General features: G+C 41.5%; 1 protein-coding gene across 1 annotated transcript; it reads left to right on the forward strand.

Annotated features, from left to right (window-relative positions):
- Positions 1-18501: 18501 nt before the first annotated feature.
- LOC133734204 (SKP1-like protein 1A) lies at positions 18502-19191 on the forward strand. The gene has a single exon (XM_062161848.1). It carries the CDS (start codon positions 18554-18556, stop codon positions 19106-19108), a length of 555 nt encoding a protein of 184 aa, XP_062017832.1. The 5' UTR covers positions 18502-18553; the 3' UTR covers positions 19109-19191.
- Positions 19192-19410: the final 219 nt, after the last annotated feature.

A 19410-nucleotide genomic window follows, 5' to 3' on the forward strand; every position in this document is an offset into this window, starting at 1 on the left:
TTTCTGCTGAAATGAACTCTGAATTGACAAAGGAAATTTCGGGATAAGAGGTCTGGAAAGCTTTGAAGAAGATGCACCCCTCGAAAGCTCCTGGACCAGACGGCTTTTCGCCTTCATTTTATCAACAGTTCTGGGATGTAGTGGGGGAGGACGTGATAGCGGTAGTACGCTACTTCGTTGGGTCAGCGGATTTACTACGTGAGATCAATGGAACGTTGGTGACTCTGGTTCCGAAGGTGAAGTGCCCTGAGAACATGGGCCATCTGCGGCCAATCAGTCTGTGCAATGTTATATATAAGGTTGGGTCCAAGGTCCTTGCCAACCGTTTGAAACCGATGCTAGATGGTTTAATTTCCCCATATCAAAGTGCTTTTGTCCCGGGAAGATTGATTTCGGATAACTCCCTAATGGCCTTTGAAATCTTTCATTTTCTAAAGCGGCGTCGCCGAGGCCATGTGGGATTTGGAGCGCTTAAACTCGACATGAGCAAAGCCTATGACAGAGTAGAGTGGAATTTCCTGGAGATGATGATGCTTCGGTTGGGTTTCAGTCCTATTTGGGTCAACTGGATTATGGCTTGCATAAGCACTGTATCATACTCTTTTTTGGTAAATGGTGAGACTTGTGGGAACTTAACTCCTTCAAGGGGTCTGCGCCAAGGAGATGCACTGTCACCATATCTATTTTTATTATGTGCGGAGTTCTTGTCTCGATTGATTGTTCAGGCGGAGAAAAGAGAGCTTATTCATGGTGTCAAAGTCTGTACAAATGCTCCTTCTATTAGTCATTTGTTTTTCGCAGATGACTCTTTTATCTTCTTTAGAGCAGAATTCTGGGAGAGCCGTGTTCTACGAGATATCTTCGTGAAGTTTGAGAGATTATCTGACCAGCAGATCAATTACCAAAAGAGTAGTGTATCATTTAGTCATAATGTGCCTCGCGATAAACAAGATGATTTGGCTGCCAATTTGGGTGTGTTGAGAGTTGAAAAGCATGACAAGTACCTCGGATTGCCAATTCAGGTTAGTTATTCGAAGGAGGAAGCTTTTGGGTTTTTACATGAAAAGGTCAGAAAGAAAACTCAAGGTTGGAGAGATAAATTGCTGAGCACTGCTGGAAAAGAAGTTTTGATCAAAGCTGTGGTACAGTCAATTCCAACATATGTGATGAGCTGTTTTGAACTCCCAAAATATTTGTGTGATGAAATGCACAGTTTGATGGCACGATTTTGGTGGGGAGACAACAATATGGAGCGGAAGATACATTGGCTTTCGTGGGAAAAATTGTGTGCTCCAAAATCTGGGGGAGGTATGGGATTTCGGAACAAGTCTTTATTTAATCAAGCTCTTCTGGCAAAGCAAGGTTGGCGTCTCTTATATCGACCGGACTCACTGATTACCAGACTATTGAAGGCTCATTACTATCCTAATTCTGATTTCGTCCATGCACCTCAATCTAAAGGCTCTTCATTTACATGGCGAAGTATCATATATGGCAGAGAACTCCTTTCTAAAGGGCTTCGTTATCAAGTGGGTGATGGTGAATCAATCTCTCTCTGGTCAGACCCATGGCTACCACTCCCATACAGCTTTAGGCCTTTTTCTCCGGTAATGCAGGGCACGGAGGACTTGCGGGTTGCGGATCTAATTGATGAGGAAACTGGAGATTGGAATACAGAGGTGGTGCATGAACTTTTTAGCGATTTTGAAGCTGACCTCATCCTTAGACTTCCTCTAAGCTTGGTCGGGGGCCATGACAGGTTGTTGTGGCATTTTGACAACCATGGAAAGTACAACGTCAAGTCAGGTTATCATGTGGCTAGAGTGACCAATCAAATGAGCAATAGGGCACCTACTTCTTCCTCTGGTCAAAATGGTGAATCTGATGGTTTTTGGAAAAATCTTTGGAAAGTTAAGGTTCCCCCAAGGGTTTGTATGCATACATGGCGCCTGGTGAAGGGAATATTACCCACAAAAGCTGCCTTGGCTAAAAAGGTTCAGCTCCCAGATTTGGAGTGTGTGTTCTGCTATGACAACGTTGAACATGGGAAACACTTATTCATGGATTGCTCAGTGGTCAAACTGTTTTGGTATTATTCTCCACTCAAGATCAATACAACGGACTATGCAACTATCAACTATCAACTTGAGTGATTGGATCAGGTTCATGTTTGACTCTTTGCATGGTTATGATCTAGAATTATTTCTTGTACTTCTTTGGGTTTTATGGACAGAAAGAAATAAGATTGTTTGGAAGAATGGGGTGTATGACCCTCTGAACATGATAGACGGGGCTTGCAAATATTTGAAGGAATATAGGAAGGCCAGACCGATGTCTAAGAGTAAACAGAGGAGACATGTGTCCTACTGGCAGTGTCCTCCGTCTGGGCGTTTGAAGTTCAATACTGACGGTGCTTTCATTGCTGATTTGAATGTGGGCGGAATAGGTGCAGTAGGTCGTGATGACCAAGGTCGTTGTGTAGCTGCTCTTGCAAGGCCTTTCCCTTCTGCATCTTCTGCGATTCACATGGAAGCTGAGGCTATGCGGGCAGGTATGCTGTTAGCGATCCATCAAGGTTGGTTGGATGTGGAGTTTGAAACAGATTGTGCTGGTCTTGTCTATGCCCTCAATAGGGATGAGGAGGATTTATCTGATATTGGGCGGATTTTGGAAGACTATAAGAGGTACATTTGCAGCTTTTCTTCCTTTCAAATCCGTCATGTATATAGGGAAGCAAATGGTGTCGCCAACAGGTTAGCACACCTTGCTAGTGTTGACTATTTCGATGAACTATAGTTAGATGAGAATCCTGTTATCATTCGGGACGTTCTCTACGCAGATTATTGTTGTAATTCACGGGGCTTAGGCCATATGTCCTCCCCGGTGTACTCTTCTTTGCTTATGAATAATATTAATAGGCGTGGGGCTGAGCCTCCCAGTTAGGCTGGGTTGCAAACCCCTTTAAAAAAAAATAAATAAATAAAAAGAGAGGAAAGATATATGAAATGTTGTCCCGTGATCAGTGTGATTCAAAATTCTAGAAAATTAGGTACTTTCATCAAAATTTACGCATTTTCTTATAAATAATTCATAATCATTCACTAAAATTACGTAAAAGTATTGAAAGTTTGTAGCAGGTAATTGTTAGATTGCAAATTGCTTGCAATGTGCTCCTAACTAATCTAACAGCTTTGGACTCCAGAATTTCATGACTGCGAAGGACTATAGCCAACCTGTCATGGTTTATATTACCAATTTACCCAGATGTCATCCAATATTGCTAGGTCCCATGTACATCTGGTTCCATTTATCATATTAATATATTTAAGAGAAGATAGTTTGTCAGCCAAAATTAAATTTATATTTTTTTACATAAATGCCCTCTATATATTAAAATGGCCCAAATAGTGGGCCAATTAAGTATCTGGCCGTTTTTGAATTTTTTTGAGCCAAAGGGTCATCAAATTTTTTTTTTTTTCACACATGAAGCCACTAGATTAAAAATTGTATTAAATTTTCGATTAAAAAATTAACATATTTTTGAAAATGCCACAAGAGTGTGAAAGTCACCAATAATTGTCTTTGTCCTCTCCGGTGAATTCTGGCAAGGTCTCTGGTGAAGTCACAAAAGCTACTATCACCAACAGCAAAAACAACTGTGACCAACACTAAAAAGCTACTATCACCAGTAACAAAAACTAATGTCACCAATAAAAGCTACTATCACCACCAACAATAGCTACTATCACCAATAACAAAAATGAACAATTCTTGGATCCACCCCCGGGTGAACCTGCTTGTTCACCCCTCTCCCAACCTACCAATCAGAAATAGCCACATATATTTTGAGTAAAGAAATAAAACTCTAGCTTAACTATTTATAAAAGAAATAATAAAAAATAAAAACATAACTCCAACTCAATTAAGGAACGGACGTTAGCTAACGCCGTTCCCAAATCCATATCGTGCTCTTGGCGAGGACGAAGAATAGAGGAAGTTTTGAAACCTAGCGACGCCTCAGTCAATCCATACTGACTGAAGCTGCAACTATGGATATCATCTCTGACAATGATGCAGAACAGATTGCACTTGGACAGGAGGTAGTATTTATATCAGCATATGGTTTCGATCAAGTCATACGGTTCAAGGAATTCATGATCAAGCTTTCATATTTTGTTTATATCAGCACATGGCATGGTTTCGATTAAGTCATCTCCTTCTTCTTTTTTTGTTTATTTTTGTTTATTAGTCAATTGAATATGGTTATATTGATTATACATATACAACTATATGATTGAAACCATTGAGTACACAATGTAGTGGCAGAACAGTGCTATAGCTTTAACTCTTTGGTTATACTTGTATAGTAATTTATATCATTGATCAGTTATGATTCTTGTGTTTCTTTTAAACGATATTTTGATTTCGATGTTGTCTAGAGTTGGAAGCTTGGAATTTAAATGCTTTTAGTAAAGTAAGAAGTGTGATCATGATTTCTGGAATCTCATTCCTATTGTGAAAATTTGGAACCACTTTTGCTTAGGTCTATGTTACCTGTTTTTTACTAAATATATATAATTGGGACTTAACCATATATGAATCTCTTTCTTTCTTCTGTAAGATATTTTGAAGCAATTGATACCTGTCTCTCAAAGTCATATTGCATATATGGATTGTTTTATATCTCCACTTTGTCTGTGTATACATGGGATAAAAACACTTGTTTATTACTTGCCCGAACTGCTGCCTTCTTCTCTTAAAAAAAAAAAAATACTTAATTCAAGTCTCTGTTGCAGTAACTTATTTTTCCTGGTCAATTGGAATATAGCTTGATCAATTTTTCTTCTTCGTTAATAGTTGATATCGTGGTCAAAATTTAAGTGAAGGCAGCAGTTCAGTTTAATATGTAGGTAACAAATAAAATTTAGTTCAGTTCGTTAATAGTTGTAGGTAACAAATAAAAATTTAGAATTAATATGTATGGCTTGCTCACCTAAGGGACAGTTTTTAAGGGACTGTGAGGGACAAGTGAATCTGAAAGCTGAAAATAAATGCACAGTTTTAAGGTGTTATAATTTTTGCTTTTATATTTAATACATGTGGTTGAGATGCATCTGTCCCTCACAGTCCCTTAAAACAGTCCCTTAGGTGAGCAAACCTGTTAATATGTATATTGCAGGTTACAAAGACTATAGTATGTATAAATAATGAGCTGTTAAGTGGTAGATAAGTTGCTTTTCCAGATGAGGATGAATTCGGTTTGCAAGGTTATGACGAGTTCAGTTTGCTGGGTGAGAATGGAATTGATTTGCAAGGTGAGGAAGAAGATGATTTAGTAAGTGAGGCAGAAGATGATTTAGTAAGTCAGGATGAAGTTGATGTGCAAACTGAGGAGACTTTTCAATGTAATGATTCTTCTTTAAGTTCAAATGAAGACAAAGAGAAGAAAGAAGAACTATATATCGGAATGGAGTTTAGTTCTGATGAGAGCGCGTATAAAGCTTATGCTAAATATGGAGGAAAATCTGGTTTCAATGTGAGAAAACAACGAAAGAAGAGAAACAACAAGGGTTTGGTTGTAAGGTTGCTTTATTGTTGCTCAAAAGAAGATTACCGAAAGACTAGAACAAAGAGGGAAACATCTTATTCAGTACAAGTTACAAGGGTCGGTTGTAAAGCCCATATGAGTTGCTATGGTTGATTTCCTTACAATTTCATTTGATGATGCTAATAAACCAGAAGATCAGTGCATCTGCAGAACAAATAATGGTGTATCCAAGCAGACATACTGAAATTTATTTCTAATGCTTCCAAAACCTTCCAGTGTGCTTATAAACTCAATCTTACTAAACCAGAACAAAAATTTAAAACTTAATAAATTGTAAGCTTCTTATTCGACAATTCACACACACGTGCTTCTGCCAGTCTCATCACATTCATGGTTGCTAGCACGCCATTTTGGTACATCTCTTGGGCTCCTGCATAATAATACATTCACAAGAAAGTGATTCGAATTTGGTTCAAGTCTATGAGAACAAAAGGGTGTTGGTGAATAATGAAAAAATTGTGTCTACTGTCATCCATCAGTGAAAAAATGGCCGGTATAAGGGCTCAGAATAATGATTACCTTTGAGATATGCTATTGTTGCTGTTGGGTTTCTAGAGCAAAATTCAGGGCCAGTAATGAGACCTGGGCAGAATATTCTAGTAAGCTTTAACCCAGTTTCTTTGGCTAATGTTCATGCAGCTTTCTCTGCTCTAAGCTTTCCCAAAGCATACAGCAGTTGCCATATTTCAAACCCGATTTAAAAGTACTGATAATATGCTAATGAACAAACAATTGTTGCTTAGTTTTTTGGTTTTGTGTATGCAGAGCGACTCATTGCTCCAGCAGTCATGGTTAATAAAATCATGATCAAACTTCTTTCTTTACTGAGAGCATTTAAATTCTAAGTTTCCAACTCTAGAGAGCATCAAAATTAAAAGATCGTTTAAAAGAAACACAAGAATCATAGCTAATCAAGCTAATAGATAGTAATCTAAACATTGGAACATATGATCATACAAACAACTGACCAAAAAAATAAAAAAGAAGAAGATGAAATTGTCAGCTGTCGAAGCTAATAGGTTCTAGAGTAAACTATCATGTACTATATGTATAATAAACTGAGATGGAATTGTCGAACATTAGAACAAGAAGAGTCATAATTGATCAAGCTAATAGAATACGATATATGATAATCGACTGACCAACAAAAAAGAAGAAGGAGATGATTAACCGAACATAAGAACAAGAAAAATCAAAACTGATTAAACATATAAAATGTAAACCAAATTCAAAGGCTAAAGAAAAGAAACAGATACCCCAAATAAAAATTACCTCAGTCCAATTAGCGCAATCTGTTCTTCATTCTTGTCAGAGATGGTATCTGTTTGGCTCCAGTTTTGTTGCAGCTGGTCAACAGTCTCTTTTCTACGCGGGCATGCCAGCACCGTTCGGGTGCGGTCGTCGGGGGTGTCCCTTAACCTGACTTCTTTTGAGTGATTGTAGACGAGGAGAGCACCAACCTCGTCACGGGATTCTTTGTGCCTCGTGGTGAGGACTTTATCTTGTATCACCAAGTCGATACTCAACGTTGTAGGTCGAGCAGAGCGAAATCACCGGGAAGTAGAGAGAACTTGCCAAAGAGTGACTTTAGCTTAGCTGGTTTGCGAGGGCGTTACCCTTGCTTGGCTGGTTCCGTAACCGTTGTGGTCGCGGTACTACAGTCGGCTCCCGAGGAGACTAGGACCGAAGCACATTGACAGAGGGTTTGGTGGCACTGACAGTCGGCTCTTGAGAAGACTAGGACTGGAGTGTGATCACCGGTAAGAGAAGGAGAGGAGTTGCTCTTAGAGAGGGGTTGCTCTAGAGAGGCTTGGATAATCTTAGAGATTGTTGTTGAATTGTGTTATTCTTTGTTACTTGTTGTAGCCTCTATATATAGGCTACCAAGCCATAGTGGTTGGCCTTAAACAAATCATGATGGGTTAGGTTTGAGCACTTAAAACACTAATGGAATGTTAGGTTTGAGCACTTAAACACTAATGGAATGTTAGGTTTAAGCACTTACTGCTCCAATTTTTCTGCAGCTATATCTCCACCAAGAACTCAAAATGGACTTCGACTTCTTCATATCAAATGATCCACAATGAGTGTAGATCATTGTGGCAAATTTTCAGAGCTTTCTTCCATGTTGTTGGGCCGGAAATGCTGCTGGACTCCTTACAGGTCCAGTTTTCCAGTTTTGCTTCTGCAGAAAATTGGACTGATTGTTTGAAGGCTTTCCACTCATAACTAGCTCTGGCACTCTTCATAATAAATGATCCTTGGGATGTCTAGAATTAATCTGGAAAGTTTTAGCTCATTTGGATTTCATTTGGTTAGTCTGCCGCCCCTCCTTCCTTGTTTAGCTCGGTTTCTCCTAGCCGAAGTAGGAAAATGTGCTAAAGTTGACTTTTCATTTCCATACTTCCATCATTTCATTTTCTTGCAGCTCGCATAATCTTCCATAGTAGGCTTTATTTAGCCTCTAAATAATATATTTCGAACTTGTCGACAATATATAGCTTGAGCCACTGACTTTGGCTCAATTTCTCCAAGACACGCCTTGTCAGGCCAAAATGCTTATTTTGGGTCCAAACAGTATCCAAAGGCTAAAGAAAAGAAACAGAAACCCCAAATGAAAATGACCTCAATCCTTGTCAGAGATGGTATCCATAGTTGCAGCTTCAGTCAGTATGGATTGACTGAGGCGTTGCTAGGTTTCAAAACTTCCTCTGTTCTTCGTCCTCGCCAAGAGCACGGTATGGATTTGGGAACGGCGTTAGCTAACGTCCGTTCCTTTTTTTTTATGACTTTGTCAAGGGGAACCCAAAGGCTTACGTCCATTCCTTAATTGAGTTGGAATTCTGTTTTTATTTTTTATTATTTCTTTTATAAATAGTTAAGTTAGAGTTTTATTTCTTTACTCAAAATATATGTGGCTATTTCTGATTGGTAGGTTGGGAGAGGGGTGAACAAGCAGGTTCACTCGGGGGTGGATCCAAGAATTGTTCAACAAAAATTAACTTTCATCAACGCCAAAAGCTATTCTATAAGAAATAATTTAAGGTAACAAATTTTTTTGCATCTTATAAGGAAAAATTTAGGGCTAAATACTGTTTAGCACCATGTGGTTTGGGTCGAACATCAATTCAGTCCCTCGACTTTCAATTTCATCAAAAACACCCCTACACTAACCATTTCTCGTCCAATTGATCATTCCGTCGTGATTCCGTTATATTCAACCGTTAAGTGCCATGTCAGCATTTCCAACTCAGTAAAAGTGGGTCCCACATGGAAGGAAAATTCCAAAAATAACCCTGACTCCATAGTTTTCAAACGGATAAGATGCAAAAACCAATGCTCACATCCCTCATTCCATTCAACCTAACCTTCTTCCTCTGCTCCCCAAAATCTTCATACCTCTTCCCCAAACCCACCGCCAGTGCCGCCTCTGCCGTCACTAACTTCTCCCTCGCCCATTCCTTCCAATCTGAAACCCTTGAAATCCTCGAATGGCCCTCCGTCTGCAACCATCTCTCCGCTCTCGCCTCCACCTCCATGGGCTTCTCCGCCGAGCAGAAGGCCCAAATTCCCTTCGGAAAATCCAAGTCCGAGAGCCAGAAGCTTCTGGATCAAACCGCCGCGGTCTCCGCCATCGCAGCGATCGGTTCTCCGCCGTCTGATTTCCACTCCATCGAGGACGTCTCCGAGATCGTAAACGCCGCCATTTCATTCCAACCCGCCATGATGGAGAATGGGAAGGAACCGCCATAATCAAAGATTGAAAGATCGGGTCCAGTTGATGATGTTCTGCAATTTGGTATTCTTTGTGTATCTGGATCAAGGCTCTTTGATTTTGTTTAGTTTCTTCACTTCCCATGCTAGTTGGTTTGGTTGAATTGCTGTTAGTAGTCTAATGCTCTCCAGCAAGTTGATGATGTCGTAGTTCAGGCGGCGGACGACGCTGAAGAGAAAGGCGGCGGCGTAGAGGCCGATCACGGCGGTGGACGTAGTCGCGATTGCAGAGGCTCAGGGACCTCTGCTTTCGTCTGTAGGAGGCGTCGCGGCGAGTAGTGGTCGATGGAGGAAGATCGACGACGATGGCCGAGTAGGCCATGGAAAGGATTGAGGGAAATCGGGTTGGGTTTGAAGTTTGAAATTTTTGGACCGGTTCTGCGCTTGTTGAAGAGGAGAATAGCCGGTTGCCGAACCGGAAAATACAGTTGCGTAGCAGCATCGACTTGTCGTTTCCAAAGTACCAGTTCAAGGTGATGCTCTCAGTGCTGACTCCAATTGAGTCAGCCGGTTAGGTTGGGGACTGGGTGGTGGCGGCGGCGGCGGCGGTAGTGGCAGTGGTGATGGTGGGTGAGAGGGAGGGAGAGAACCGCAAAATTTGGTGTTTTATTAAAAAAAGAATAATAATAATAATAATAATTAAAGTATTAAATTAATAAGTTTTTTATTTTATTTTTATTATAGTCAACCATAAACCATAGTTAATCCCTGTTCAGTCAGGGTTATTTTTGGAATTTTCCTTCCATGTGGGACCCACTTTTACTGAGTTGGAAATGCTGACATGGCACTTAACGGTTGAATATAACAGAATCACGACGGAATGATCAATTGGACGAGAAATGGTTAGTGTAGGGGTGTTTTTGATGAAATTGAAAGTCGAGGGACTGAATTGATGTTCGACCCAAACCACAGGGTGCTAAACAGTATTTAGCCCAAAAATTTAATATATGTAAGTATAAATTGTGAATCTATAACATTCATATCAGGAGGTTGTTTAATCAGGAGTCCGAAAAAAAAAAAAAAAAAAAACACTAGTGAGTTCATAAATATCAATGTTACGAGAAAGATTAATTTATCATGCAAAGTGCCATGGAGTATGTAAAATAATAATAAAATTTGCCGATGAAATATCGTTACTACAAAACTTTGTCTTCACAAACCATTTGTCGTGAAAAGTTGGATATAGAAAAGTGGACCAGAAATTCAACCATTTAGTAGATTCTTCACGTGGAATACAAATATTTCATATGTCATTGAAGATTTGTAAAAATGTAAGTAGATTGTATTATGGAAATGAGGAGAAAATTTAGCCCTAATTAGAAAATCTTATGTTTATATTTTGATATATAAAGCATTTATTTCTTATTCTATTTTGTGGGTTCTTAATTTTTTATATATTTGTTCACATACTTTTTTTTTTTTGAGAATGAAAAAGTTTTATTCAAACTGACCAAAACTACAAAACATGGGAATGACCGGTGGTGGACAAGAACTCCCCACTCTCCTCCCTATAAAAAGAACCAGTTACGGGTCCGTCATTACCAATGACATCCATGAGCCAAGAAGGCCCAACCCCTAACCAACTACTCCGCCCATTACCCCGGGCTACAACTCCAGCAACAGCATGAGCCGCCATATTTGCCGCTCTAAGAACATACTGAATATTGTGGATATCCAATGCCCCTAGTATCTCTCTGATTCGCTCCACAATAGTACCCTCACTTGCAAGGCATTCATCACTGCCATTTACCATTCTCACAGCCTCCAAACAATCTGTTTCAACCACGAGGCCAGTCCAGCCTCGTTCCATAGCCCATTCAACACCCCTCATCACAGAGAACAACTCAGCTGCACATGGCTTTAATCTTCCAGCGACCCTCTCTCCCATAGCTGCTACCATATTCCCATCGCTATCGCGGCATACAATGCCAATCCCAACCTGTTCTCCATTTGCAGCCACTGATGCGTCACAATTTAACTTTAGACTTCCACCTGGGGGTGGAGCCCAATGTACATCATTCCCAGCTATGACGCAATCATCCACCTGACCCTCATGGTTGCGACCCCGTGCATGCTTTATACTCTCCCATATGGAAAGACCCATTTCATATATCACCATAGTGGGTTTGACTTGCTCACCATGTTGAACATCATTTCATTCTTTCCAATTAAGCCAAAGAAGTACAATTAAGAAACATACCTCATCCACTGTTAACTTCCTTCTAGCATCTTCTAGAAAATCCACAAAACTTCCCCATGCACCATGACCCAACTTAGAGAAAAAACTCACCTTTTCCAACACCGCAACACTTGAAGGACACCAATATGTTGCGTGTAAAGGCGTTTCATTTGCTTGTTGGCATCTAGTACATAGAGGAGTATTCACAATACGCCTCGTACACAAAGCACTCATACATGGTATAGTTCCGGTTGAGCACCTCCAAATGAAATGCAGCATTTTTGGAGGGAGTTTGAGCTTCCAGAGATGGCGCCAGTAATCAGAAGCCACTGGTGCCGGGTTTTGATACCCACTACGTTCTCGTACATCCTTAAGGGCCAACCAGTACCCACTCTTCACTGAATACTTACCATGCCGATTTTGATTCCAGATAAGCTGATCTCGGCCTCCCAATCTCACAAGTGGAATACTTAGAATTGCATCAACTTCTTGAGCCGTACCAATCTGCTCCAGTTTTGAAATATCCCACACTCCTGAATCCGAAATCAGTTCTGAAACCTTCATAGACATATCCAAACCACTTTTGTAACTTACACTAAAGCCGTCCAAATCAGGAACCCACGGATCAAGGAAAACCCTAATGTCTTCACCACTACCTACTCTCCATCTCAATCCTTGCTTCAGTAACTCACCACCCCAAACAATGGCACGCCATATAGAAGAAGGGTTCTTACCCACCTCAGCCTCAAGAAAGCTGGTTTTTGGAAAATAACGAGCTCTGAGCATTCTGCCAACTAGAGAATCCCGACTACGCAATAACCTCCATCCTTGCTTTGCCACAAGGGCTTTGTTAAATTGTTGGAACTCCCTGAACCCCCTCATTCTTACTCAGACACATACGATCCCAACTCCGCCAATGCATTCCTTTACCACCCGGCTTACTCCACCAGAATCGGGCTAAGTGTTTATTAATTTCCTCACAAGTACCAATTGGTAGCTGAAAAACACTCATAGTATACGTAGGAATCGCCTGAGCAACAGCCTTAATGAGTATTTCCTTACCACCCTTTGACAGGATCTTACCTTCCCAGCCCTGTACTCATTTCCAAACTCTATCTGCCAGGCCACGGAACGTACGTTTCTTATCTCTACCGGTAATCGTAGGCAGACCCAAATATTTTTCATGGCAAGGGACAACCTTCATGTCAAGCACACCACTACATTCCTCCTTCACCCAAGTCGACGTCCTCGGACTAAAGGAAATAGCAGATTTGTCTGTGTTAATCTTTTGCCCCGAAGCTAATTCATACCTCCCAAAGACCTCCTTCAACCTAATACAATCCTCCTTTGAAGCATCACAGAATAATAAACTATCATCTGCGAAGAACAAATGCGAAATGGAAGGAGCCCCTCTAGCAATAGCAACCCCATGAAGATGATTGTCAACCTCCGCTTTACGTATCAAGGAAGAGAAACCCTCTGCCACAATAATAAACAGGTACGGGGAGATTGGATCACCTTGCCTAAGTCCACGCCTAGGTGTCACTTTACCAAAAGGTCTACCCTTGAGTAGAATAGAATAGGTAACAGTCTCAATACACTCCATAATCAGACCCACAAATCTACTGGGGAACCCCAATACTTCCATCATCTTCTTAATAAAATTTCATTCCACTCTATCATAGGCCTTGGCCATATCCAACTTCACCGCTACCTTTTGTCGACTCTTTTTACCACGTCTCTTCAAATTATGAATCACCTCAAAAGCTGCGATCACATTGTCATGAATAGACCTATTGGGTATGCACTCTGGTATTCCGAGATGACATCCGGAAGCACCAACTTCAATCTGTTTGCCAAAGTCTTTGACACCAACTTATACATCACATTACATAGACTGATCGGTCTAAACTCCGCCACCTTTTTTGGACCTGCAACTTTCGGAATCAGAGCAATCAAAGTGTGGTTAAGCTCCTTAATAGAGCCCTGCCCATTAAGAAATTCCAAACATCTCGTAACCACATCCGAACCCACCACATTCCAGTACTTTTGATAGAAAATAGGAGGCATTCCATCCGGACCCGGTGCCTTCGTAGCTCCCATTCCTTTTAACGCCCTTTCAATCTCTGCTCTTTTATTGCTTAGATAGAGCACTCACATGAGCTTGAGACACTCTTGTACTTACAGATTGGAACATGTCATCTGTGAATTGCCCACCACTAGAAGAGAACAACTGCCGAAAATAACATACAAACTCACTGCCAATATCCGTTGTACTAGTTCTCCATCTATTATCCTCCCCCAAGATACCCACAATCTTATTAGTACAACCTCTCTGCCTTGCATAATTATGGAAAAATTTGGTATTACGATCCCCATGTTGTAGCCGATTAACTCTAGATCTTTGGCACCACATAATCTCCTCTCTCTCCAAAACTTTGTCTAAGTTGAGCTCCACCTCCCTTCTTTGCTGCATGGTTTCGGGAGAGGGAAATTGCCTTTGCAAAGCATCAAGTTCTTTCCTTAGTTCATTCACTTGTCGCCGCACACTCCCAAATTTTTCTTTTCCCCATAATTTTAAACGTTCAGCCACCCTTCTAATTTTAACTACAACTCCTCCATTACTTCCTTCAGACCATGTTTGTTGTATCAAGTGCCCACACTCCTCTTCTTTAATCCACATTTCCTCAAACAAAAACCTTCTACCACGTTGTTGAGTACCATCTTCATTACTCGTTGGAGGTTCACACTCAATGAGGACAGGAGAGTGATCAGAAGCCATTGTAACAAGATGATGAGCCAAAAAGCCCCCACACTGCTGAATTAGCTCAAAATTACCAAAGCCTCTGTCAATTCTTTCCTTCACATTAGCATCACCTTCACGTTTGTTATCCCAAGTAAATTCATACCCCGTAAAAGCAAATTCATACAAACCACAATCCTCCAATGCATGTCGAAACTCATCTAACTGTCTCTGCGATCTAATAGCCGGACTGGTCTTCTCACTAATACACAAAATCTCATTAAAATCCCCACAACACAACCAAGGCCCATCTCTTTCCCCCGCTAACCTTCGCAACAGATCCCAAGAAAGATGTCTCTGACTCGCAGTCGATTCACCGTAAAAACCAGTCACTCTACAAATATAGCCATTCTCCCAAGTAACCATAGTATCAATATAATAAAAACTCGACGAAATAAAAGAGACTGAAATATTACTCCTCCAAAGCATACATAAACCACCCGAATAACCACCATTAGTCTCATCCCTCGGTACTGAAAGGACTCCATCCATACCCAAACGCCTTTTCAACCTCCCCATTTGACACGACGTCATTTTAGTTTCAATCAGGAAAACTAAGTCAGGCTTATGAACATGAATGAAGTCTTTCAGATCTCTGAACGTCCGGGATCCCCTCATCCCTCAGACGTTCCAACTTAAGATCCTCATTGCTCGTGGTGGGGCAGCCCCGCTGCTCCCACCACTTCAGGAATACTCGACAAGAGCATCACCTTCTTATTCTGTCGCACATCACCTGTCAAACAATTCTCCTCTAGTTTCCTTTTCCCCCCTTCAGCCTCAGATTCAGATATGGTATTAGCATTCTCCAACTGTAACTTCCTTCTAGCCGTCACTGACACCATTTTCCGCCCTTTCAAGTTCTTCTTGCCCACCGGGGATTTCCTCTTTGCTCCCAGAGAGAACTCTAATGTGGTCATACTACTCTTGCCAGCTCCATTAAAATTAGACAACACAATAGGGCCACTCTCACCAAACCTCGTGTTGGAGCCAAAAGCTTGTCTAAAAGCGGACCCGAGCCGACGAACTGCATCACAATCCACCAAGTTCATTGTTGGTTGAATAGTCATCTGTATGGGGCTTACCAACGTCCTCTAGCATATCAGATCCATTCCTCACCGCAGCCTCCGCCATTGGGACTTCATTGATCATTACCTTACCAATAGTTAAATGACGTTGCTGGGCTGAAAATCTTTCTGCAATCAGCACACCTTTTGACTTGGGCTGTAAAGGCTGTGACTTCACCGGAGAAGAAGCCGTATCTTGATCAAGACCCTCAATCTGCAGCGGCTTCGACAGATGTGAAGATCCTCCACTAACCGACCGCTTACTCAATTCTGTCGACCAACCTGACCTAGAGCCACTTCCATCACCACTGACATCCCCATCACTATACGCTGCCCCCATACTGCTCCGCCCTACCCTATGGCCTATTCTTCTCCCATGCACATCCTTATCTGCTCTCAAACTTAATTGAAAAGGACGTTCCGACTCAGGCTTATTCTTTATACCCAACTTCTCAAAACAGATTCTTGTTGGGTGCCCTATTAAACCACACTCTTGGCAAAACTCCGGTAATCTTTCGTACTGGAATTCAATTAGTTGATCCCCAAACTCCGGGAAGTTTACAACAGTACGCCGCAGTAGAGCCAAGGAAATATCCAGGCGAACCCTAATACAAACACATCGCCCCACACAACACCCCTTCTCATAAGCTTTAACCTCCTTATACTCTCCGAGAATACCACCAATATCCTCAGCAACTTCAGGTGTACGAAACTTCCATGGAACTCCATGAGCCTGCACCCAAAATACTGCAGAATTCAGGCTCATCTCAGTAACAGTTCTTGCACCACCCATAGGAGCCATGACAATCAATGATTTATCAAAGTCCCAGGGCTCGCGATTCAACACCCTTCGCATATCTCCATCACTCTGGAAACATGCCAGAAAACGATCGCCTTCGACATCACTGATGGTTACTCCCTTATCTCCTCCCCACAATCGAGAAAATAGATCTATAAAGCTCTGACGTCGAAAAGTACCTTCCGTCAGAACTTTACAGACCACCGCGAATTGATACTTGAGAGCCGATCTCGCTGCAAGTCCCCCAATCCTCAAGCCCTTCGATTCCCTCTCCGAGAGAACCAAGGAGCCTGCAAATCGCCGCTCAACTTCCTCCATCCCGCAGAGCATAGCACAATCCACCAGAAAAACTAGATCCAACGCAAAAAATTACTCTAAACCAAGGATTTGGGTAAAGAAACCCTAGAAAACCCTAGAAGCCGCCAAAGAAACCCTAGCAGAAGCCGCCAAGGATTTGTTCACATACTTATTTTCTTATTAATGAGGAATGACATAGATGGAAGTTTTTTTTTATTTTTTTTTATCGGAAAATAAACTTCATTCAATTAAAACTTCAATTACAAAATAATCACAGCACTCAACCAGGGATTACAACAAAGAACTAATAAAAAAAAAAAAGAGGATTCGTGGTGTCAGTCTTTGTTTTTTTTTTAATAAAGGGCTGGTGCGGCTGCCCTCAAGCCTCGATTAATGAAACTGTCAAATACAAGGGGGGGACATTGAGCCTAAACCCCTGATTACAATAAGCATCTAGAATATTTTCTGAAATAATATCAGAAATCTCTACAGAAGACTTGTATTCTAACAAGCACCAACTAGTAAAAAGTGCACAAATAGCGACTCCATTTGCTTTAACATAGCAGTGACATAGCGGAAAGATAACTCGATATGTACCCCGAGTACAACATAGCATAATTACCAGTTTTAGCACAGCTTTCCTCCTTTGTTGCAGCCGAAAAGTAAATCCGACGACACTTAGTCTCACCCTGCCACTAGGCGGTAGCGTCCATTTGACAAAGCAAATAAGTCGCCGCCGACCTAGAGCAGACAAGGCACGTAGAGTGCATACCCAGGCACATAGCCCGATTAGGCCTACACAATATATGTAGGAGTTTATTGGTCGCATAAAGCGCATCCAACCTAGACAACTTAACAAAATAAGAATTGTAAAAAATAAACAGCTTGGGCCAGACCCAAACAGTGGGCCGGACCCAAACATCAATAAAATATAAATATAACATTAAATAAATTTAAAACCAGAGCCCAAGCCCAGGCCCAATAAGCACCAGGCCCAGCAAGGAATATGCAGGGTTCCAGCCAAATCCAGCTACACCACAGCCATACCAACACCGCCGCCACCACAACGCCACCATCACCGCGCTTCCGTCGTGACCCGATCTCCGTCCAGAGCCCAGCCACCATAACGGTCAGACCAATCTGGCCCCCAGAAACCCAAGCACTGGTGAAGACACCGAACCACTAGAACCACAGAACGACACCATGGCCTCAACAACGCAAATCCTCCACCTCATCCCTCCAGACTGCCTATCCCCTGCCATCCCTTGCCAAGCCATGCTGCCTATGCCATCATCCAAAACACTCAACCCCAGATCAGAACGGATCCGATTGGGATCGAGTGGTTCCATCTCCTCAACAACGGCCAAAACTCAGCTAGCACCATCCTCACCATCTGAGAGAAACATTGCCACGAAGGCCAGAGCCCGTCCGACTGCACGCGCCACGCGCCGACGAGGCCAGAGGCCCGCGCTGACTAGGGTGCGCCGTCGGACGAGGGAAAGTGTTAACGAGGGGAAACCTAGAGAGAGAATTTTTATCCTACATTTATTTGGTGTCAGTCTTTGTTTATTAGTACATAGATGGAAGTTTAATAAAAAAAAATGAGACAAAAAACTATAGGAGGCGTGTATTAAGTAATTAGGGAGGTGTATATAAAATTTCTCTAATTGTAAAATAAGAAGAATACGTGAAAGTAAAATTTTCAGATATTGTGATATTTAATGCTATTAAAAAAGACAATTCAATTTGAAGTCCATGAATCCCGGTAAATTAATTTTTCTAATACAATGTATGAAAATCTATATGTGGAAAAAATTAATTGCGTACCAACCTTCAAACTTTATCCAATATATCCAATAAATCACTTCAATAATATCGTGTATTATTCACTCAAATATTGTCACGTAATAAAGTAAACACCCAGCCAAACGACTATATAGGACCCTCTCCATTCACCCAAATAGAGACGCCCCTTTATTAGCAAAGCTATAACCTCTCAATCAACCACAAATCAAATCAGACAGCAGCTATGTCGACTTCAACCGACAACAACGCCTCCATCACTCAAGAAAGCGGCCCCTCCGCCGCTGTCCAAGACATCCAGAAGAAGATCGTGGTAAGGACCGCAGACGGCGAGGTCTTCAATTTGAAGGAAGAGGTGGCAATGGAGATAGATATCATCAAGACCTTCTTTCAGGAGGACAGTATTTCTTACGAGACGGTGATGCCCTTACCCAACGTGGAGGGCTGGGAGATGGTGAAGGTCATAGAGTACTGCACCAAGCATGTTGAACTCAAACACAAGGTCGACGGTTACAAGGAACGCAAGGCCTTCCAGGCCTTGTTCGTCCAGAACCTGAGCACAAAGAGCCTATTGGCTCTCACCAACACGGCCAATTACTTGGAAGTTAAATATCTTCTTGACTTTCTCTGTCAAGCCGTCTCGGAGCAGATTAAGAATAAGGATGTCGACTATGTGAGGGAGCTGTTCGGAGTGGAGAATGACTTCAATGATGAGGAGTATGAGCAGGTCAAGGCAGAGGCTCCTTGGGCTCATGAAAACCTTAATAATGACCTGCATTAAAGGTCAATTAATTTTCTTTATTGTATTCTTATTTTATTTTCTGTTTTAAATAGAAGAATCACAGCCTCAGAGGTTTTGTGTTCGATTATCTTTTGCAAATAATTGTCGATTATGAATCATCATGGCTTTAATTCAGTTGGTTTGTGCCATTGAATTGCTGTATATGCAAAAGCAGCAAAACCATTAGTAAGACCTTGCTGGGTGGGTTTGGCCAATTGATTACACTTTTGGGAAGGGATATGATTTGGACTTCATTCCTTCTCTTTTCCCCTTTTCCATTTTTCTTTTCCTCTTTTGGTTTA

The sequence above is a fragment of the Rosa rugosa genome, chromosome 2 (assembly GCF_958449725.1).
Source record: "Rosa rugosa chromosome 2, drRosRugo1.1, whole genome shotgun sequence".
NCBI lineage: Eukaryota > Viridiplantae > Streptophyta > Magnoliopsida > Rosales > Rosaceae > Rosa > Rosa rugosa.

What these genes read in the sequence shown, in the direction of transcription:
- LOC133734204 (XM_062161848.1), top strand. Translation starts at nt 18,554, where the DNA reads ATGTCGACTTCAACCGACAACAACGCCTCCATCACTCAAGAAAGCGGC.